This window comes from Bombina bombina, chromosome 3 (genome assembly GCF_027579735.1).
Source record: "Bombina bombina isolate aBomBom1 chromosome 3, aBomBom1.pri, whole genome shotgun sequence".
Classification (NCBI taxonomy): Eukaryota; Metazoa; Chordata; class Amphibia; order Anura; family Bombinatoridae; genus Bombina; species Bombina bombina.
Genome location: NC_069501.1, coordinates 784,559,310 through 784,582,204, shown reverse-complemented (window position 1 = coordinate 784,582,204; position 22,895 = coordinate 784,559,310). Strand labels below are relative to the sequence as shown.

General features: G+C 39.4%; 1 protein-coding gene across 1 annotated transcript in view; it reads left to right on the top strand.

The window, feature by feature from the left end:
* CDC16 (cell division cycle 16) overlaps nt 1-22,895 on the top strand; it is a 139,647-nt gene that overhangs the window by 8,001 nt on the left and 108,751 nt on the right. Inside the window, exons 6-11 of the mRNA XM_053707674.1 lie at nt 2,564-2,723; nt 3,173-3,264; nt 6,347-6,480; nt 14,270-14,349; nt 21,154-21,203; nt 21,384-21,457. Of these exons, the coding sequence (XP_053563649.1) occupies nt 2,564-2,723; nt 3,173-3,264; nt 6,347-6,480; nt 14,270-14,349; nt 21,154-21,203; nt 21,384-21,457 (590 nt within the window). The remainder of the gene's footprint in view (nt 1-2,563; nt 2,724-3,172; nt 3,265-6,346; nt 6,481-14,269; nt 14,350-21,153; nt 21,204-21,383; nt 21,458-22,895) is intronic.

The following is a 22,895-nucleotide window of genomic DNA, read 5'->3' as shown; positions in this document are numbered from 1 at the left end:
ATAAAATAGGTTGAGCTTGTAGGTATAATCAGATCTCATTACTGTATCACATTGTGTACATATACCTGCTTCTTTATCTTATATCTGTCCTTAAAACAATCACCAATACTTTGAGAGAACAATGGAAAATCAACATTTTATTACCTTATCTCTGCTTTATCACACTGGGAGTGTAATTTCTTCTGCTGGCTGTGTTTACAAAGCTTATCTATAGCTGGTACGCGCGGCCACAAACTTTCAGAATAGGTGGGGATACCACATGGTAAATTAACAATTTCAAATGCCAATATAAGGGTAAAGGAACTACTTGTAAACAATTTAATACACTCCAGCAGGTAAAGTGGATCATTGGGAACAAATTAAAGGGGAGAAAAATTTTGAGTAAACTGTCCCTTTAAGCTTGAGGTCATGGACTGGTGTCCTGACATTCTCCTGTAAAATGACTTGATACACTTCTGAATTTATTGTTCCTTCAATTATTGCAAATCATCCAGGCTCTGAGGCAGCAAAGCCCCATACTATGATGTTTGCTTTACAGTTCGGATGAGGTGTTTTTCCCCCACACATAGTGTTGTGCATTTAGCCAAAAAGTTCTACTTTTTCTCATCTGTCCACAGCACATTTTCCAAGAAGTTTTGAGGAAGTGTTGTGGAACATGCAGGTGGTCTTGAACAAACTTGAGATATGCAGCAGTATTTTTTTTTAGACAGCAGTAGTTTTTTATCCTTCCATGGACACCATTATTGTTCAGTATTTATCTGAAAGTGGACAGGTGAACAAAGACTTTTGCAGTTTTATAGAGTTTTCTGAAGGTCTTTTGCTGTTACCCTTGGACACTTTCTCACCTCTTTTGGTGTTACCTGTTGTGCTCTTGGAGTGATCTTTGGAGGACAGTGACTCCGTGTGAGAGTGGCAACAGTCCTGAATATTCTCAGTTTGTAGACAAATTGTCTTATAGTGGATTGATGAACACCCAGGTCTTTAGTTATGCTTTTGTAACCCTTTTCAGCTTTGTGCATCTTTTAAGGTCATGTGAAAGTTGTTGGGATTGAGGCATGGTTCATACTAACCAATCCTTCTTGAGAAGAAGATTAGTCAGTAATCAGACTTTGTGTGCCTTTATTTAAAGGGCAAGAACCTGTGCAACTGTCACTTTCAATCTCATCACCTTAAAGGGACAGTCTACACCAGAATTGTTATTGTTTAAAAAGATAGATAATCCCTTTTATTACCCATTCCCCAGTTTTGCATAACCAACACAGTTATATTAATATACTTTTAACCTCTGTGATTATCTTGTATCTAAGCTTCTGCAAACTGCCCCTTTATTTCAGATCTTTTGACAGACTTGCAGTTTAGCCAATCAGTGCCTGCTCCCAGATAACTTCACGTGCACGTACACATTGTTATCTATATGAAACACGTGAACTAACACCCTCTAGTGGTGAAAAACTGTTAAAATGCATTCTGAAAAGAGGTGGCCTTCAAGGTCTAAGAAATTAGCATATGAACCTCCTAGGTTAAGCTTTCAACTAAGAATACCAAGAGAACAAAGCAAAATTGGTGATAAAAGTAAATTGGAAAATTGTTTAAAATGACATGCTCTATCTGAATCATGAACGTTTATTTTGGCCTAGACTGTCCCTTTAAGTAGAAAACCTGACTCCAAATAGTTTTGGAGAAGTTAACACAGAGGTTCACTTTTTCCAGATTGCTTTTAGATGTAGATCAAGATGAGACCACATTTTAGGAGTAATCACTGCAGAAATCTAGGTAATTCCCATGTGTGTATGTATGTGTATTTAAATATGATGTGACGTTTTGCGGACATCTCACCTATCTATCTATCTATCTATCTATCTATCTATCTATCTATCTATCTAATACACAAAGAGTAGGGTTCAAAAGTAAAATAAAAATAGTAACATTTTGTAATCCGTAAATACATATTATATAAGTGCATTATTTAACACTTAGACAAATCAATTTTTTAGCACTTTTGTTAAACCTTGATCTGATAGTGCCGTTTATATGAATAGCCACTTTGTGTATGCATTATTAAAAGACGTATATTTAATTAGAAAAATAACATTTAGCATACATGTCAGCAGCATTTGCCTCTTAATGATTAATACCTAATATTCCAAATATTCCACTATTATGGTTCTGCTAGAGCTTCTACTATAAAACATTGACAACATGTCATTTTTAAATGCATCTAGAAGGGTAATTTATGAGGTCACATGCATTATCACTAGTGATCTGTACACACGCACGTTGTGCACACTGGGGCATTGGTTGTTTACACATAAAGGTGGCTGAGCAGTTCATGGGGTGCATGGAATGCAGGTGCCAAATTTACATATTTATTTTATAAGGTCAAATTTGTTAAGAGTATTTTAAGATAATGCGTATTTAACATAATAAAATAATTGTTGATAATATTTTCCATTGGTAATAAAAAATGCTTCCTAAAAATATAATTAGATGGAAGGATATACATCTCATGTTCTATTGTGTTTAGTTTAAAATCTTTATTAATCTCTTACTGCTGTCTTCCCAGATCAAGAGTTCAATTTGCTTACTGAGAGGGAAAATCTATGATGCCCTAGACAACAGAACCCTTGCTATGTATAGTTATAAAGAAGCCTTGAAGTTAGATGTTTACTGCTTTGAAGCATTTGACCTTTTAACAGCACATCACATGTTAACTGCACAAGAAGGTTTGTATGCTTGATCATATAGTAGACCCTTATATTCCATTACAGTGTAAATGTATAAAATCCAGTATTATTTGCATGCAAAGAAACTGAAACATTTTTTATGAAAATCTTGGCTCATTTTCATCAATGTTGTAATATTTGTTCAGTAGTTTAGCTAACTTTGTATGTTGTTAGCCAGAAACATTGTACATTTGATGCTTCTGTTATAGGAAACGTGTAAATGATCGGTTTACCTGACTAGATTCACTAAAGCTTCTGTAAGTTAGTCCATGAAAGTTTAAGAAAACGTATACATTTTAAATGAAGATGTCACTTATGGTGGTGCTGTAGGTTATCTGTGTCAACATACATTCTGTTTTTTATATTTGTAATATTATGCAATTAATTATTGTTATTTCTTTCACAATTTTTTTTTTTTTTAATAATTATTGCAAACTGTCTCCCATTAGAAAAAGAACTTCTTGATTCACTACCTCTTAGTAAAAAATGCCCAGAAGATCAGGAATTGCTGCTTTTTCTGTTTGAGAACAAACTTAAAAAGGTAACCAGAAGTATATATTTTCTTTCCCATTCTGCTTAACCATAATCCTTTTAGAAGGAAACTATTTTTCCCCCCAAATGGTATTAATTAATAAGTAATACATGATCACATATGATTAGAGAGTGAGTGTGTGAATAATAATTTCAAGACATATTTTGAACAGGAATTATTTTTTTTTTCAAAAACAAGTTCAGCGAGCAATGTAAGTTTTCATTATAAAGTAAAAAGTACATGATAAAGATTTATAAAGTGCATTTTAGCATTAAGCTATACGATATATAGAATTTAAGAAATACTTTTATATATGAAATGGATTTATGAATTGATATTGATCAGTTTAGTTTTATTTAACTAGTATTCATGGAAGTGATTTTAAGATATGTGTATTTATTTTACCTTAGTCTATGTGCTTAAATTCACAGTCTACTTCAAAATGTTATTGTTTAAAAAGATAGATAATCCCATTATTACACATTCCCCAGTTTTGCACAGCCAACCGGGTTATATGAATATACTTTTTACCTCAGTGTTCCCCTTGTACCTAAGCCTCTACAGACTGTCCCCTTAATTTCAGTTCTTTTGACAGACTTGCATTTTAGCCCAACCATGTTGAGTCATAAATAACACCACAGTAGTAAGCACAATGCTATCTGTGTGGCACACATGAACTAGCACTGTCTAGCTGTGAAAAACTGTCAAAATGCAATGAGAGGCTGCCTTCATGGACTTAGAAATTAGCATATGAGCCTACCTAGGTTTAGCTTTAATCAAAGAATACCAAGAGAACAAAGCCACTTTGATGATAGATATAAAGTTATTTAAAATTGCATGGCGTATCTGATTCATTAAAGTTTAATTTTGATTAGACTGTCCCTTTAAATACATCTAGCTCTGCCTTTTGTAAGACACAATTAATAGTTTGCATCAAGGCTTAAAGGGGCACTGAACCCAATTTTTTTCTTTTGTGATTCAGATAGATCATGCAATTTTAAGAAATTTTCTAATTTACTCCTATTATCAAAGTTTCTTCGTTCTCTTCCTATCTTTATTTGAAAAAGAAGGCATCTACGCTAAGGAGCCAGACAATTTTTGGTACAGACCCTGGACAGCACTTGTTTATTGGTGGGTGAATCAGCAAGAACAACCCAGGTTGTTCACCAAAAATGGGCCAACTTCTAAACTTACATTCTTGCTTTTAAAATAAAGATACCAAGATAATGAAGAAAATTTGATAATAGGAGTAAATTAGAAAGTTGCTTAAAATCGCATGCTCTATCTGAATCACGAAAGAAAAAATTTGAGTTCAGTGTCCCTTTAAAGCAACAGGGGGATATAACTAAAGTTAAAGGGACATAAAGATGCAGTAAGCATTTTATTAGTGCAGTATTGATTGCATATAAAGGGCTAGATTACAAGTTGAGCACAAAATATAGATTCTGTGAAATCGATATTTGCGCTCAACTTAGTAATACTAGCGCACGCAAATGTGCGTTGGTATTGCACTTGCGGTGCAATGCGAACGCGACCTCGCGTTCACAATGCATGGAAGCATTGTGCTCACTAGAGCACGCTTCCATAGGTTCCAGGTACAGCGAAGGGGGTAAGTCACACAGCAAATATAAATATGTATGAATATATACATGTATGTGTATATAGACATAAATATATATGTATATATGTACAGGCAATCCCCGGGTAACAGACATCCGACTTAAGTACAACTCGTAGTTACAAATGGAGAAAAGTAGCATTTTTAAAAAAAACAAAAACTGCGCTAAGCAGTTTTTGTGGGCTAAATTTGGCTGGTGTGGGGTGTTAGAAAAAAAACAGCACTGAAAGTGCCTGTATATTGCAGTCTATGGGAACTGTGTTCTCCCAGTAAATATCGATATACAGGCAGTCTCCAGGTTACGAACAAGATAGGTTCTGTAGGTTTGTTCTTAAGTTGAATTTGTATGTAAGTTAGAACAGTCACTTTTTTTTTTTTAGGTGAAACCTTAGCCAAACATTTTTTTTAGTTTTGGATAGCATAGGGAGAAGTTTGTTTTGCTATCTGTGCCCCTGTTCAGAAAATTTCACATCACTTTCTGTCCTTGTGACAATTGTATTTTGAGCATTTTGGGTTATCCTGGAAAGAAGGATTGGCGATAAAGCTCAATTTTTTTTATTTTTTTTTTAATAAAGGAACCTTATGTTATTTTTGGGGTAATTGGGGGACATTTAAAAAAATTAGGTCTGGTTGATCTCTGGTTAATTTTGTGAGCGCAGATTGCTACCACAATCTTGCGGAAGCAATAACCAGCCACTTGTAATGGCTGGTTATTTATATTTAACTTGCGCTCCACTAGCCCAAAATGCGTTAAGCATATGGTAAAGTCATATCTGGAATGTATCATGAGCAGTTTATGTGTGTAGCAGCTAATCCCCCAGCTGTGTTTAGCTCTAGAGTAGAGGTGTGCTGACACTCCAGAGTTAACCAGTTTGCTGGGGTTATATGTAACAATGGTGCAATGAGAAACTGCTTTAAAGGGACACTGTACCCAAAATATTTATTTCGTGATTCAGATTGAGCATGAAATTTTAAGCAACTTTCTAATTTACTCCTATTATCAATTTTTCTTCGTTCTCTTGCTATCATTATTTGAAAAAGAAGGCATCTAAGCTTTTTTTTGGTTTCAGTACTCTGGACAGCACTTTTTTATTGGTGGATGAATTTATCCACTAATCAGCAAGGACAACCCAGGTTGTTCACCAAAAATGGGCCGGCATGTAAACTTACATTCTTGCATTTCAAATAAAGATACCAAGAGAATGAAGACAATTTGATAATAGGAGTAAATTAGAAAGTTGCTTAAAATTTCATGCTCAATCTGAATCACGAAAGAAAATTTTTGGGTACAGTGTCCCTCTAACACATTCAAGCATTTATCTTAATATACCGAAGCAATTCAAATGTTGGGGAGATAGTCATTAATTGACTCTCAGTGTAGTTTTACATTTACATACATGTTCTTAAAATTTAACAGCATTTCTAGTACTGATATCTGCAGTGCTTAATACTAAATCATAACCTTTCTTACAGTACAATAAGCCAAGTGAAACTCTGATTCCAGAATCTATTGATGGACTTCAGGATAACCTCGATGTAATTGTGTCTTTAGCAGAAAGACATTACTACAACTGTGACTTCAAAATGTGCTACAAACTCACTTCTGTGTAAGACGACACCTCTCTTACCTTTCCTTTGTTTTCATATTTTCTGGTCTGAACAGTGTTTGAATTGTCTGATCTAAGCAACCTTACAATGTTTAAAAAGGCTCTATAATTTGAATGCTAGTGGCTAACAAACATTTTCTTCTATAAAGGTAAGACGAGTCCACGGATTCATCCTTTACTTGTGGGATATTATCCTTCCCTACAGGAAGTGGCAAAGAGCACCACAGCAGAGCTGTCTATATAGCTCCACCCCCAGTCATTCTCTTTGCCTACTCTAAGTACTAGGAAGGGTAAAGTGAAAGAGGTGATAAAATATTAGTTTTTAATTTCTTCAAGCAAGAGTTTGTTATTTTAAATGGTACAGGTGTGTACTATTTACTCTCAGGCAGCAGATGGATGAAGACTGCTACCTGGAGGATGATGATCTTAGCATTTGTAACTAAGGTCCATTGCTGTTCCCACAGAGGCTGAGGAGTACAGGAAACTTCAGTGTGAGGAACGGTTTCATGCTATGCAGCAATGAGGTATGTTCAGTCATATTTTTCTGGCGAGACTGTGTATTTCAGAAAGGCTGACATTATACCCAGGAGGGTAAGGGTAAGCAGTAATTCTAGAGCTACAAGAAGGGCATTACTTAGCTTGCATGTGGGGCCAATTACTAATATGGTTGACACTGAATGGCAAATGTTTGTGAGCAAACGTTTTTTTGATGGGAGTGCTTTAACGTTTTTGTGGGCAATAAACGTTTTGGGCAACTTTATTAAGGGCACACATGGCTTAACTTTCGGGTCTTAGAACCCACATGGCTAGTTATAACCGCTATGGTGCGGTTCTTTAAGGCTGAGGTAACATCGAGTGAGGTGGGCGGGGCCTATTTTCGCGCCTCAGTTGCGCAGTTAGTTTTGTCAACAAGCAGCAAGCTCTAACTCCTGAGGGCCCTTGTGTATGTTTTGGGCCAAATCAAAGCTTTTACCTCACACTTTCGATCCCTGAGGGCAGGTAGGGCCACAGCAGGGCTGTGGCAAGGTGCTGAGAGTGTTTTTTTCCGGATCTGGGCTATTTTCGATCCAGTTTGGAAATTAAGGGGTTAATTGTTAAAAAAAATTGTGGTGCAATCTTAACTACCTATAGTGTGTCTACATACAAAATTTAGAAAAATTTAGTGCATGTTTAGGCTGTTTTGCAGAACGTGTATGCTTTTTTTCTCTTAAAGGCGCAGTACCGTTTTTTAAGATTTGTTATTTTTTTTCACTAAATAAAGTGTTTTCATGCTTGTTTGTAGTCATTACTAGCCTGTTCAACATGTCTGACATTGAGGAAAGTCAATGTTAAATATGTTTAGAAGCCATTGTGGAACCTCCACTTAGAATGTGTCCCTCATGCACTGAAAGGTCAATAAATTGTAAAGAACATATTTTAGCTACTAAAAGTATGTCGCAGGATGATTCTCAGTCAGAAGAGAATCAGGTTTTGCCATCCAATTCTCCCCAAGTGTCACAACCGTTAACGCCCGCACAAGCGACGCCAAGTACTTCTAGTGCGTCTAATTCTTTCACCCTGCAAGATATGGCCGCAGTTATGAATACTACCCTCACAGAGGTTTTATCTAAGCTGCCTGGGTTGCAGGGGAAGCGCACCAGGTCTGGTGTGAGAACAAACGCTGAGCCCTCTGACGCTTTATTAGCCATATCCGATGTACCCTCACAATGTTCTGAAGTGAGGGATTTGCTGGCTGAGGGAGAGATTTCTGACTTAGGAAATATGTTCCCTGAGACAGATTCAGATATGATGGCTTTTAAATTTAAATTAGAACACCACCGCTTATTGCTCAGGGAGGTTTTAGCAACTCTAGATGATTGTGATCCTATTGTAGTTCCAGAGAAATTGTGTAAAATGGACAGATTCCTAGAGGTTCCTGCCTACACTGATGTTTTTCCGGTCCCTAAGAGCAGCGGTCGCCAACCAGTGGTCCATGGACCACTGGTAGTCCACGAGAAGATGTTGGTGGTCCTTGACACCATCAAGCAGGAATTAATCTCCTCTGATGGTGTCACCCCCATCACACCGCAACTCCCTACAGTTCCTGGCTGGACATCAGTGAAAACCGACGGAGGAGTTAAATTACAATCTCCCTATGCACGTTGCGTAGCTAGATTGTTTTTTTTAACTCCTCCCGCCCAGCGCGCTGCTCGGAGGAAGATGCTTCCATTCTAAAGCCAGCAGAGGTTGGTATAGTGTTGGCTTGAAATAGTGGAATTAAAGTATATAAAAAAAAAATCTTAACAAAAATGTTTTCTCATATTTCATTTATTTTCTTCTCTTTACCTGTCTCTTTGTAGTAGTTTTCCTAATTCCTTCAGATGGACTTACATCACTGTTTGTCTTCCTCCCCTCCATCTTCTTTTTTTTTTATTAAATGTTAATTATTTTTCATTCTTATAATTTACCTGCGCACAAAGCCATTCCACCTGAATTCCAGTAATTGCCATCCAGCAGATCAGCCATATCCCACCAGTATTATAATAATTGCGAGTAACATCAGTCGTAGTTAGCTCACATCCATATTAAGAGCTTTCTGATATAAACTTAATTTATGACTCCAATGTCTGTCCATGATCATAAGTAGTTTTGAATAATTCCTAACTGGGGAGGTGACTTGGAAGTCTTGTGGTCCTTTTAAACATAATCATTTTTTTTCCCACTTTCTGCCTGTTTCCAGCTCAAAAGTTGGCACTCACCCTTCATCTGTCATTTGGAAGTATTCTCTCAGTTGTGTCATTCAGTTAGTTAATTCCAAAAAATAATTCTTAAAAATGTGTAAATATATATACATAATTTAAACTTAGCTATGGTAATACGGTTATGTACAGTATGTGTGAGTGTATATGTATATATACATATTATAGAGATTTGTACCTTTAAAAAAAAAAAAAAAAATCATGTTAGTGGTACACGGGATTCAAAATTGGGAGTTTAGTGGTCCCTGAGGTCCAAAAGGTTGGCGACCCCTGCCTAAGAGGATTTTGGAAATTGTTACTAAGGAGTGGGATAGACCAGGTATTCCGTTCGCTCCCCCTCCTACTTTTAAGAAAATGTTTCCCATATCAGACGCCGTGCAGGACTCGTGGCAGACGGTCCCTAAGGTGGAGGGAGCTATTTCTACCCTGGCTAAGCGGACAACTATACCTATTGAGGACAGTTGTGCTTTCAAAGATCCTATGGATAAAAAATTAGAGGGTCTCCTGAAGAAAATATTTGTTCATCAAGGTTTTCTTCTCCAACCTATAGCGTGCATCGTTCCTGTAACTACTGCAGCGTCCTTTGGGTTTGAGGCTCTGGAAGAGGCTCTTCAGGTTGAGACTCCAGTAGAGGATATTCTGGATAGAATTAGGGCTCTCAAGCTAGCTAATTCTTTCATTACAGATGCCGCTTTTCAATTGGCTAAATTAGCGGTGAAGAATTCAGGTTTTGCCATTTTAGCGCGTGGAGCGTTATGGCTTAAGCCTTGGTCTGCTGATGTGTCATCAAAAGCTAAGCTTTTAGCCATCCCTTTCAAGGGTAAGACCCTATTCGGGCCTGAACTGAAAGAGATCATTTCAGACATCACTGGAGGGAAAGGCCTTGCCCTTCCTCAGGATAAGACGAATAAGATGAGGACCAAACAAAATAATTTTCGTTCCTTTTCGAAACTTCAAAGGTGGTCCCTCTTCCTCTTCCCCTGCCGCAAAGCAAGAGGGGAATCTTGCTCAATCCAAGTCAGTCTGGAGACCTAACCAGACTTGGAACAAGGGTAAACAGGCCAAGAAGCCCGCTGCTGCCACCAAGACAGCATGAAGGGGTAGCCCCAGATCCGGGACCGGATCTAATAGGGGGCAGACTTTCTCTCTTCGCTCAGGCTTGGGCAAGAGACGTTCAGGATTCCTGGGCTTTAGAAATAGTAACCCAGGGGTATCTTCTAGATTTCAAAGATTCTCCCCCAAGGGGAGATTCCATCTTTCTCAATTGTCTGTAAACAAGACAAAAAGAGAGGCTTTCTTACGCTGTGTAGAAGACCTAAATTCCATGGGAGTAATCTGCCCAGTTCCGGAAACAGAACAGGGGCAAGGGTTCTACTCCAATCTGTTTGTGGTTCCCAAAAAAGAGGGAACTTTCAGACCAATTTTGGATCTCAAGATCCTAAACAAATTCCTCAGAGTCCCATCCTTCAAGATTAGACTATTTTGCCAATGATCCAGGAGGGTCAATATATGACCACCGTGGACTTAAAGGATGCGTATCTACACATTCCTATCCACAAAGATCATCACCAGTTCCTCAGGTTCGCCTTTCTGGACAAGCATTACCAGTTTGTGGCTCTTCCCTTCGGGTTGGCCACGGCTCTCAGAATTTTCACAAAGGTGCTAGGGTCCCTTCTGGCGGTTCTAAGGCCGTGGGGCATAGCTGTGGTGCCTTATCTGGACGATATCTTAATCCAGGCGTCAACTTACCAACTAGCCAAGTCTCACACGGACATCGTGCTGGCTTTTCTAAGATCTCACGGGTGGAAGGTGAACGTAAAAAAGAGTTCCATTCCTGGGAACTCTGATAGATTCGGTGGACATGAAAATTTTTCTGACGGAGGTCAGGAAATCAAAGATTTTATCCATCTGCCGAGCTCTTCATTCCATTCCTCGGCCGTCAGTGGCTCAGTGTATGGAGGTAATCGGTTTAATGGTAGCGGCAATGAACATAGTTCCGTTTGCTCGCTTGCATCTCAGACCACTGCAACTTTGCATGCTCAAACAGTGGAATGGGGATTATGCAGATTTATCTCCTAAAATAAATCTGGAGCCAGAGACCAGAAACTCTCTTCTTTGGTTGGTTGTCACAGGATCATCTGTCCAAGGGAATGTGTTTCCGCAGGCCAGCGTGGGTCATAGTGACGACGGACACCAGCCTATTGGGCTGGGGTGCAGTCTGGAATTCCCTGAAAGCACAGGGTTTGTGGACTCAGGAGGAGACTCTCCTCCCAATAAATATTCTAGAACTGAGAGCGATATTCAACGCGCTTCAGGCGTGGCCTTAGCTGACGTCGGCCAGATTCATAAGATTTCAGTTGTGATATCACGACTGTAACATATATCAATCATCAGGGGGGAACAAAGGGTTCTCTAGCGATGATAGAGGTTACCAAAATAATCGATGGGCAGAGACTCACTCTTGCCATCTATCAGCAATCTATATCCCAGGAGTGGAGAACTGGGAAGAGGATTTTCTAAGTCGCCAGACTTTTCATCTGGGGGAGTGGGAACTCCATCCGGAGGTGTTTGCACAATTGATTCAGCAATCAGGCACACCAGAATTGGATCTGATGGCGTCTCGTCAGAATGCCAAACTTCCTCGTTACGGGTCCAGGTCAAGGGATCCTCAGGCAGTACTGATAGATGCTCTGACAGTACCCTGGTCGTTCAACCTGGCTTATGTGTTTCAACCATTTCCTCTCCTTCCTCGTTTGATTGCCAGAATCAAACAGGACAGAGCTTCGGTTATTTTGATAGCACCTGCGTGGCCACACAGGACTTGGTATGCAGACCTGGTAGACATGTCATCTTTTCCACCATGGACTCTGCCACTGAGACAGGACCTTCTGATTCAAGGTCCGTTCCAGCATCCAAATCTAGTTTCTCTGCGACTGACTGTTTGGAGATTGAACGCTTGATCTTATCCAAGCGGGGGTTCTCTGAGTCGGTCATAGATACCTTGATTCAGGCTCGAAAGCCTGTCACCAGGAAAATTTATCATAAGATATGTCGTAAATATCTTTATTGGTGCGAATCCAAAGGCTACTCATGGAGTAAGATCAGGATTCCTAGGATTTTGTCCTTTCTCCAAGAAGGATTGTAGAAGGGGCTATCATTTAGTTCCTTAAAGGTACAGATATCTGCTTTATCAATTCTACTGCACAAACGTCTGGCAGATGTTCCAGACGTTCAGTCGTTCTGTCAGGCTTTAGTTAGAATCAAGCCTGTGTTTAAACCTGTTGCTCCGCCATGGAGTTTGAATTTGGTTCTTAAAGTTCTTCAAGGGGTTCCGTTTGAACCTATGCATTCCATAGATATTAAATTTCTATCTTGGAAAGTTCTGTTTTTAGTTGCTATCTCTTCGGCTCGAAGAGTTTCTGAACTGTCTGCATTGCAATGCGACTTGCCTTATCTTGTTTTCCATGTTGATAAGGTGGTTCTGCGTACCAAACCTGGATTCCTTCCTAAGGTTGTTACTAATAAGAATATTAATCAGGAAATTGTTGTTCCTTCTCTGTGTCCTAATCCTTCCTCTAAGAAGGAGCGTCTATTGCACAACTTGGACGTGGTTCGTGCTTTAAAGTTTTACTTTCAAGCGACAAAAGATTTTCGTCAAACATCTTCTTTATTTGTTGTCTATTCTGGGAAACGTAGAGGTCAAAAAGCTACGGCTACCTCTCTTGCCTTTTGGCTAAAAAGCATCATCCGTTTGGCATACGAGACTGCTGGACAGCAGCCTCCTGAAAGAATTACAGCTCACTCTACTAGAGCGGTGGCTTCCACATGGGCTTTTAAAAATGATGCTTCTGTTGAACAGATTTGTAAGGCTGCAACTTGGTCTTCGCTTCATACCTTTTACAAATTTTACAAATTTGATACCTTTGCTTCTTCGGAGGCTGTTTTTGGGAGAAAAGTTCTTCAAGCAGTGGTGCCTTCTGTTTAACCATCTGTCTTGTCCCTCCCGTTCATCGGTGTCCTGTAGCTTTGGTATTGTATCCCACAAGTAAAGGATGAATCCGTGGACTCGTCTTACCTTTATAGAAGAAAACTAAATTTATGCTTACCTGATAAATTGATTTCTTCTATGGTAAGACGAGTCCACGGCCCGCCCTGTCATTTTAAGACAGATTATATTTTTTTGATTTAAACTCAGTCACCTCTGCACCTTGTAGTTTCTCCTTTCTCTTCCTGTACCTTCGGTCGAATGACTGGGGGGTGGAGCTAAGGGAGGAGCTATATAGACAGCTCTGTTGTGGTGCTCTTTGCCACTTCCTGTAGGGAAGGATAATATCCCACAAGTAAAGGATGAATCCGTGGACTCATCTTACCATAGAAGAAATCAATTTATCAGGTAAGCATAAATTTAGTTTTTATCATATTTTATTATTGCTTTGCAAATACTGAGGTGTAGGTGTTTTTACAGTTAACATTAAACTGCTTGGTACAACTGCAGTATCATGGTTAGCTATTGTCTTTCCTCCTGTGCCTGCAGATCTCTTCAAAGCTATTTCCCTATTTTAACCCTTCATAAGTCCTGGTTAGTGAGGTTCTGCATCTTGTACCCTGTGACAGAAGTGGTGCACAAATCAGTGATGTTGCTGTTTTCTTAACAAGCTTTATCATGCACTTCAGTTTAGCTTGCACAATACAGAGTGGGAGCAGTACAGTTTTGCAGTGTCTACATTCTCCTGTATTATTATTGAGAAAGGTACAGCTGTCAAACAGCCAGCAACATCACTGATCTGTGAAAGCGCACTGTTGAGTAGTAACTGTTACCCTATTTGTACTCAGCAGTTTAACGTCCCTTCTATAAAATTGTGTATTAAACTCTTTCATCCTTTATCCTCTCTCTAAAAGCTGATTAACGTGCTGTAATATTTATGTTTCAATGTAAGTTTCTGTTTTTTCTTTATTTCTTTGAAGGGCTTCATTATTTTTTATGAAATTCATATTGTTTTAGCTTTAAAAATGCGGATCTTGTTGTGTTTTATCTTTTTTTTCCCCCCCAGAGTAATGGAGAAAGATCCATTTCATGCAAATTGTTTACCTGTTCACATAGGCACTCTAGTAGAACTGAACAAAGCAAATGGTAAGTGTTCATTTGTTCTCACTGGGGTTGTGGCTGCTTTGCCTAAAAAAAAGTTTTTTTTTTTTTGTTTTTTGTTTTTTGTTTTTTTGTTTTTTTTTTACATGGAAAGATACAACCACATTATTTAGTCCCAGTGTAGGTCCATATATGGAATAACAATTAGTTGCTATGAAGATTTCCATATACTATCAACATTATCAACTGATGCCAGAGATACAAAAAAATGACGGGGCATTAAAAAGGCTGAGTTAAATATATGTGTAATTTGATGTAGAAAATAACAGGAAGCACATCTTTGTACACAGCTCATCGCTAGGGACAGATTACTCACTGTCTGATAAGGATGGTGCGCGCTCACAGTTCTATTATTGGTAGCTAATAAAAAATAAAATTAAGTAATACAACATATAACAATACTTACCTTTTCCTTTAAATGGTCTAATCAGTGTATGAAAGGGGCATACGGAAAATGCAATAAATGTGCTGCAGTTTCTTTGTAATATTTTTATTAAGTTTTAAACAAATTAAAAAAACAGACATTTATGGTATTTGCAGCGAGAGTTGCATAATGTAATTATACATATGGAGTAATAATAATCAATTAAGCAAAAATAGAATGTAACATCTAAATGCCAATATAGGGACAGAGAAGACAAATTATAAATAAATAAAGGAGGGTTGAAGTAGAGCAAGTAGTTACACGATCAGTGAGGCACCAAATGACTAATAGATCAAAGAATAACTGGTACAGAGAGAAAAAACACAATTTATGCTTACCTGATAAATTTATTTCTCTTGTGGTGTATCCAGTCCACGGATCATCCATTACTTGTGGGATATTCTCCTTCCCAACAGGAAGTTGCAAGAGGAAACCCACAGCAGAGCTGTTATATAGCTCCTCCCCCTAACTGCCATATCCAGTTATTCGACCGAAACAAGCCGAGAAAGGAGAAACCATAGGGTGCAGTGGTGACTGTAGTTTAATCTAAAATTTTGACCTGCCTTAAAATGACAGGGCGGGCCGTGGACTGGATACACCACAAGAGAAATAAATTTGTCAGGTAAGCATAAATTGTGTTTTCTCTTGTAAGGTGTATCCAGTCCACGGATCATACATTACTTGTGGGATACCAATACCAAAGCTAAAGTACACGGATGAAGGGAGGGACAAGGCAGGTACTTAAACGGAAGGTACCACTGCCTGTAAAACCTTTCTCCCAAAAATAGCCTCCGAAGAAGCAAAAGTATCAAATTTGTAGAATTTTGAAAAAGTATGAAGCGAAGACCAAGTCGCCGCCTTGCAAATCTGTTCAACAGAAGCCTCATTTTTAAAGGCCCAAGTGGAAGCCACAGCTCTAGTAGAATGAGCTGTAATCCTTTCAGGAGGCTGCTGTCCAGCAGTCTCATAGGCTAAGCGGATTATGCTTCTTAGCCAAAAAGAAAGAGAGGTTGCCGAAGCCTTTTGACCTCTTCTCTGTCCAGAGTAAACAACAAACAAAGCAGATGTTTGACGAAAATCTTAAGTAGCTTGTAAGTAAAACTTTAAAGCACGAACCACGTCCAGATTATGTAAAAGACGTTCCTTCTTTGAAGAAGGATTAGGACACAATGATGGAACAACAATCTCTTGATTGATATTCTTAGTAGATACCACCTTAGGAAAAAACCCAGGTTTTGTACGCAGAATTACCTTATCTGCATGGAAGATCAGATAAGGAGAATCACATTGTAAAGCAGATAACTCGGAGACTCTACGAGCCGAGGAAATAGCCATCAAAAAAAGAACTTTCCAAGATAAAAGCTTGATATCTATGGAATGAAGAGGTTCAAACGGAACCCCTTGAAGAACTTTAAGAACCAAATTTAAGCTCCATGGGGGAGCAACAGGTTTAAACACAGGCTTGATTCTAACCAACGTCTGACAAAACGCCTGAACGTCTGGAACGTCCGCCAGACGCTTGTGCAAAAGAATAGACAGTGCAGAGATCTGTCCCTTCAAAGAACTAGCTGATAATCCTTTTTCCAAACCCTCTTGGAGAAAAGATAATATCCTGGGAATCCTAACCTTACTCCATGAGTAACTCTTGGATTCACACCAATAAAGATATTTACGCCATATCTTATGGTAGATTTTCCTGGTAACAGGCTTTCGTGCCTGTATTAAGGTATCAATGACAGACTCGGAGAAGCCACGCTTTGATAAAATCAAGCGTTCAATCTCCATGCAGTCAGTCTCAGAGAAATTAGATTTGGATGATGGAAAGGACCTTGAAGTAGAAGGTCTCGTCTCAAAAGCAGAGTCCAAGGTGGAAAGGATGACATGTCCACTAGGTCTGCATACCAGGTCCTGCGTGGCCACGCAAGCGCTATCAAAATCACAGATGCTCTCTCCTGCTTGATTCTGGCAATCAGTCGAGGGAGCAGAGGAAACGGTGGAATCAATTGAGCAAACACCTCCGGATGGAGTTCCCTCTCCCCCGGATGAAAAGTCTGATGACTTATAAAATCCGCCTCCCAGTTCTCTACACCTGGGATATGGATCGCTGATAGGTGGCAAGAGTGTTTCTCTGCCCAGCGAATTATTTTGGAGACTTCTAACATCGCTAAGGAACTCCTTGTTCCCCCTTGATGGTTGATGTAAGCCACAGTCGTGATGTTGTCCGACTGAAATCTGATGAACCTCAGGGTTGTTAACTGAGGCCAAGCCTGAAGAGCATTGAATATTGCCCTCAATTCCAGAATATTTATTGGGAGGAGTTTCTCCTCCTGAGTCCACAACCCCTGAGCCTTCAGGGATTTCCAGACTGCACCCCAACCTAGAAGGCTGGCATCTGTCGTTACAATTGTCCAATCTGGCCTGCGAAAAGTCATCCCTTTGGAGAGATGGACCCGAGATAGCCACCAGAGAAGAGAATCTCTGGTCTCTTGATCCAGATTTAGTAAAGGGGACAAATCTGTGTAATCCCCATTCCACTGACTGAGCATGCATAATTGCAGTGGTCTGAGATGAAGGCGCGCAAACGGAACTATGTCCATTGCCGCTACCATTAAGCCGATTACTTCCATGCACTGAGCCACCGAAGGGCGCGGAATAGAATGGAGAACACGGCAAGAATTTAGAAGTTTTGATAACCTGGACTCCGTCAGTTAAATTTTCATCTTTACAGAATCTATCAGAGTCCCTAGGAAGGAGACTCTTGTGAGTGGGGACAAAGAACTCTTCTCCTCGTTCACTTTGCACCCGTTCGACCTCAGAAATGCCAGAACTATGTCCGTATGGGACTTGGCAATTTGGAAATTTGACGCCTGTATCAGGATGTCGTCTAGATATGGGGCCACTGCTATGCCCCGCGGCCTTAGAACCGCCAGAAGCGACCCCAGAACCTTTGTAAAAATTCTTGGGGCTGTAGCTAACCCGAAGGGAAGAGTCACAGACTGATAATGCCTGTCTAGAAAGGCAAACCTTAAGAACCGATGATGATGTTTGTGTATCGGAATATGACGGTAAGCATCCTTTAGATCCACCGTAGTCATATATTGACCCTCCTGGATCATAGGTAGGATGGTCCGAATATTTTCCATTTTGAATGATGGAACTCTGAGGAATTTGTTTAAGATCTTTAGATCCAAGATTGGTCTGAAGGTTCCCTCTTTTTTGGGAACCACAAACAGATTTGAGTAAAATCCCTGTCCCTGTTCCTCCTTTGGAACTGGATAGATCACCCCCATAACTAGGAGGTGTTGCACACAGTGTAAGAATGCCTCTTTCTTTATCTGGTTGACAGATAATCGTGAAAGGTGAAATCTCCCTTGTGGAGGAGAAGCCTTGAAGTCCAGAAGATACCCCTGAGATATAATCTCCAACGCCCAGGGATCCTGAACATCTCTTGCCCACGCCTGGGAGAAGAGAGAAAGTCTGCCCCCTACTAGATCCGTTACCGGATAGGGGGGCCATTCCTTCATGCTGTCTTAGAGGCAGCAGCAGGCTTTTTGGCCTGCTTGCCTTTGTTCCAGGACTGGTTAGGTTTCCAGGCCGTCTTGGACTGAGCAAAAGTTCCCTCTTGTTTTGTAGCAGAGGAAGTTGATGCTGCATTTGCCTTGAAGTTTTGAAAGGCACTAAAGTTAGACTGTTTGGCCCTTGATTTGGACCTGTCCTGAGGAAGGGCATGACCCTTACCTCCAGTAATGTCAGCAATAATTTCCTTCAAACCAGGCCCGAATAGGGTCTGCCCCTTGAAGGGAATGTTAAGTAGTTTAGACTTTGAGGTCACGTCAGCTGACCAAGATTTAAGCCATAGCGCCCTACGCGCCTAGATGGCAAATCCAGAATTCTTAGCCATTAGTTTAGTCAAATGAACAATGGCATCAGAAACAAAAGAATTAGTTAGCTTAAGTGTTCTAAGCTTGTCAAGTATTTCAGTCAATGGAGTAGCTGTCTGAAAGGCCTCTTCCAGAGACTCAAACCAGAACGCCGCAGCAGCAGTGACAGGAGCAATGCATGCAAGGGGCTGCAGGATAAAACCTTGTTGAATAAACATTTTCTTAAGGTAACCCTCTAATTTTTTATCCATAGGATCTGAAAAAGCACAACTGTCCTCGACAGGGATAGTAGTACGCTTTGCTAAAGTAGAAACTGCTCCCTCCACCTTAGGGACCGTCTGCCATAAGTCCCGTGTGGTGGCGTCTATGGGAAACATTTTTCTAAAAATAGGAGGGGGGGGAAACGGCACACCGGGTCTATCCCACTCTTTATTAATAATTTCTGTAAACCTTTTAGGTATTGGAAAAACCTCAGTACACATCGGCACTGCAAAGTAATTATCCAGTCTACACAATTTCTCTGGCACTGCAATTGTATCACAGTCATTCAGAGCAGCTAAAACCTCCCTAAGCAAAACACGGAGGTTCTCAAGCTTAAATTTAAAAGTAGAAATATCAGAATCAGGATTCCCTGAGTCAGAGATATCCCCCACAGACTGAAGCTCTCTTTCAGCTTCTGCATATTGTGAGGCAGTATCAGACATGGCTCTTAAAGCGTCTGTATGCTCTGTATTACGCCTAACACCAGAGCTATCACACTTTCCTCTAAATTCAGGTAGTTTGGCTAATACCGCTGACAGTGTATTATCCATGACTGCCGCCATGTCTTGTACAGTAATCGCTATGGGCGCCCTAGATGTACTTGGCGCCATTTGAGCGTGAGTCCCTTGAGCGGGAGTCAAAGCATCTGACACGTGGGGAGAGTTAGTCGGCATAATTTCCCCCTCGCCAGAATCCTCTGGTGATAAATTTTTTAAAGACAAAAGCTGATCTTTATTGTTTAAAGTGAAATCAATACATTTAGTACACATTCTCATATGGGGTTCCACCATGGCTTTTAAACATAATGAACAAGGAGTTTCCTCTATGTCAGACATGTTTGTACAGACTAGAAATGAGACTAGCAAGCTTGGAAAACACTTTAAATCAAGTTAACAAGCAAATAAAAAAAACGGTACTGTGCCTTTAAGAGAAACAAATTTTGTCAAAATTTGAAAAACAGTGAAAAAAGGCAGTAAATCAAACGAAATTTTTACAGTGTATGTAATAGGTTAGCAGAGCATTGCACCCACTTGCAAATGGATGATTAACCCCTAATGCAAAAAACGTATAAAAAAAACGAAATAAACGTTTTTTAAACAGTCACAACAACTGCCACAGCTCAACTGTGGCCCTACCTTCCTCAATAAACGACTTTTGAAGCCTTTAGAGCCCTTCAGAGATGTCCTATAGCATGCAGGGGACTGCTGAGGGAAGCTGAATGTCTCTGTCTGTAATTTTAACTGCGCAAAAAAGCGCTAAAATAGGCCCCTCCCACTCATACTTCAACAGTGGAAAGCCTCAGGAAACTGTTTCTAGGCAAAAATCAAGCCAGCCATGTGGAAAAAAACTAGGCCCCAATAAGTTTTACCACCAAAGCATATATAAAAACGATTAAACATGCCAGCAAAAAACGTTTTATATTGCCATATTAACAGAGTATATATCTCTGGTAGTAAGCCTGATACAAGTCGCTATTAAATCACTGCTTTTAGGCTTAACTTTAATAACTTAACATTAATCAGGTACCAGCAGCATTTTCTAGTCCCTAGAAAAACTTAAAACTGCACATACCTCAATAGCAGGATAACCTGCACGCCATTCTCCCTCTGAAGTTACCTCACTCCTCAGACATAAGTGAGAACAGCAGTGGATCTTAGTTACAAGCTGCTAAGATCATAGAAAACGCAGGCAGATTCTTCTTCTAAATACTGCCTGAGATAAAATAGTACAACTCCGGTACTATTTGAAAATAACAAACTTTTGATTGAAGAAAAAACTAACTAAATTTTACCACTCTCCTCTTACTACCTCCAGCTTTGTTGAGAGTTGCAAGAGAATGACTGGATATGGCAGTTAGGGGAGGAGCTATAAAACAGCTCTGCTGTGGGTTTCCTCTTGCAACTTCCTGTTGGGAAGGAGAATATCCCACAAGTAATGGATGATCCGTGGACTGGATACACCTTACAAGAGAAAAGGCAGAAAAACAAGTTGAAAGTTAGAAGGTAAATACCCCTGATGCAGTTTCTTTTTTAACTAACCAACTCAATAAATGTTTATATTATGACTTTAATAAACTCCCTTCATGACGCACATGCCTGTAATAACCTATGACTGACGTGCATCTTTCTACTGTTTTAGCAATAGCTTAACGTTCTTTTAAAAATAGAGCCTTACATTTCAAAATGCAAACTCACATTAAAATGTTTATTTTTATCTTAACAGAGCTTTTCTATCTGTCACATAAATTAGTGGATTTGTATCCAAATAATCCAGTAAGTATCCTAAATTAAAATTGTGTGCGTTGTGTTGTTGTGTAAATTTAAGTAATCCAAGTCTATATGTGATGTTGCTGAAGATGTCCTATACAAGTATGGTTGTTTGGTTTCGTTTACATTTGGTTATTGCATGTGCATTGTTAATTGATCACTAAGCATTTTTTAATTTTAACTTAGGTGTCTTGGTTTGCAGTTGGATGTTATTATCTCATGGTTGGGCACAAGAATGAACATGCCAGAAGATATCTCAGGTACATATCATTCTTTAAGTAAATTCTTTATGGATTGTAAAACCTTCATATTTTATTATCAAATGCATTAACGTAAGATCAAATTGTATAATCTGTCCAAATAGATTTAGTTATTCTCAAATTAGTGCTTTTTCTTTTCTATCATTTTTTGTAATTGTTGTTGGGTTGTGTGTCATTTACTGATTTTGTCTACTATACATCTTACAGCATTTAATGATGTTTACTGTTCAATGGGAAGTTATACATACTAAGAACTGTTGTTTAACTTAGAGGGACATGAAACCCCAACTTCTTATTTCATGATTCAGATAGAGGATACAATATAAAAACAACTTTCCATTTTACTTCTATTTTCTAATCTGCTTCATTCTCTTAGTATCTTTTGTTGAAGAAACAGCAATGCACTACTGGGAGCTAGCTGAACGCATTGCATGAGCCAATAACATGAGGCATATATTTGCGCCCACCAATCAGCAGCTCCTGAGCCTACCTAGTTATCCTTTTTAACAAAGAATGCCAAGAGAAAAAAAACATGAGATAGAAGTAAATTAAAAATTTGTTTAAGATCACATGCTCTATATGAATCATGAAAAAACAAATTTGGGTCTCATGTCCCTTTAATTTGGTACCCATAAACCTTTTTATCTAGACTCCATTTCAATAACACCTAACAACTAGCTTACTCTTTCCCTCTACACATCAATATGCTCTTGGCCCTGTATGTGTGTATTTATGTAGGTTTGTATCAAATTACCTTGCTAAAGAAGTTCTTGTCTGTTAATATAGAAGTATATATTTCTAAACTTTGCTCACTGGGCCTATAAAAAAGGGAAAACAAAATCATTCATGTTGGATTCATTCATGTGCCATAAAGCTATCTATTTCTTTCATAAGGTGGTGAGAGTCCAGGAGCCATTACTCCTGGGATTCAACTTTTGTCCATTAGGAGGAGGCAAAGATTCCCAAAGCTCTAAGAGCACTTAATCCATCTCACCTCTCTAGTATTCCAGTCTTTTCTTTGCCTCCACAAGAGGAGGTGAAGAATTGATGTGCTCCAGATTCTTCATTGATAGGGGTTCTCAGACCGATTTGAGGTCCATTTTCCCCTCGGAGAGATGCTACTGAGAGACAGAGGGGAGATTTGAGTATTGGATAGTGACACTATCACTCCCAATGAGGATTTTAGTTACAAGCCTGCTACGTGTCCATTTTGATCATTGATATACTCCACACAGTGAGCTTCAGAAAGCTCCAGCAGTCTCGGCTGTTAAGTGACAGCCGTGAACTAGAGTTACTGAGCTCCAGACATCTGCCCACATATGGAACCAGAGTGCGATCGGTGCTCCAGTTTCATATGAGGACAGATGCCAGATCGTTACAGAAGGTGACATTGTTACAGACTGTGACACACACAATCATCTGCTGGTGCCGGCAGAAG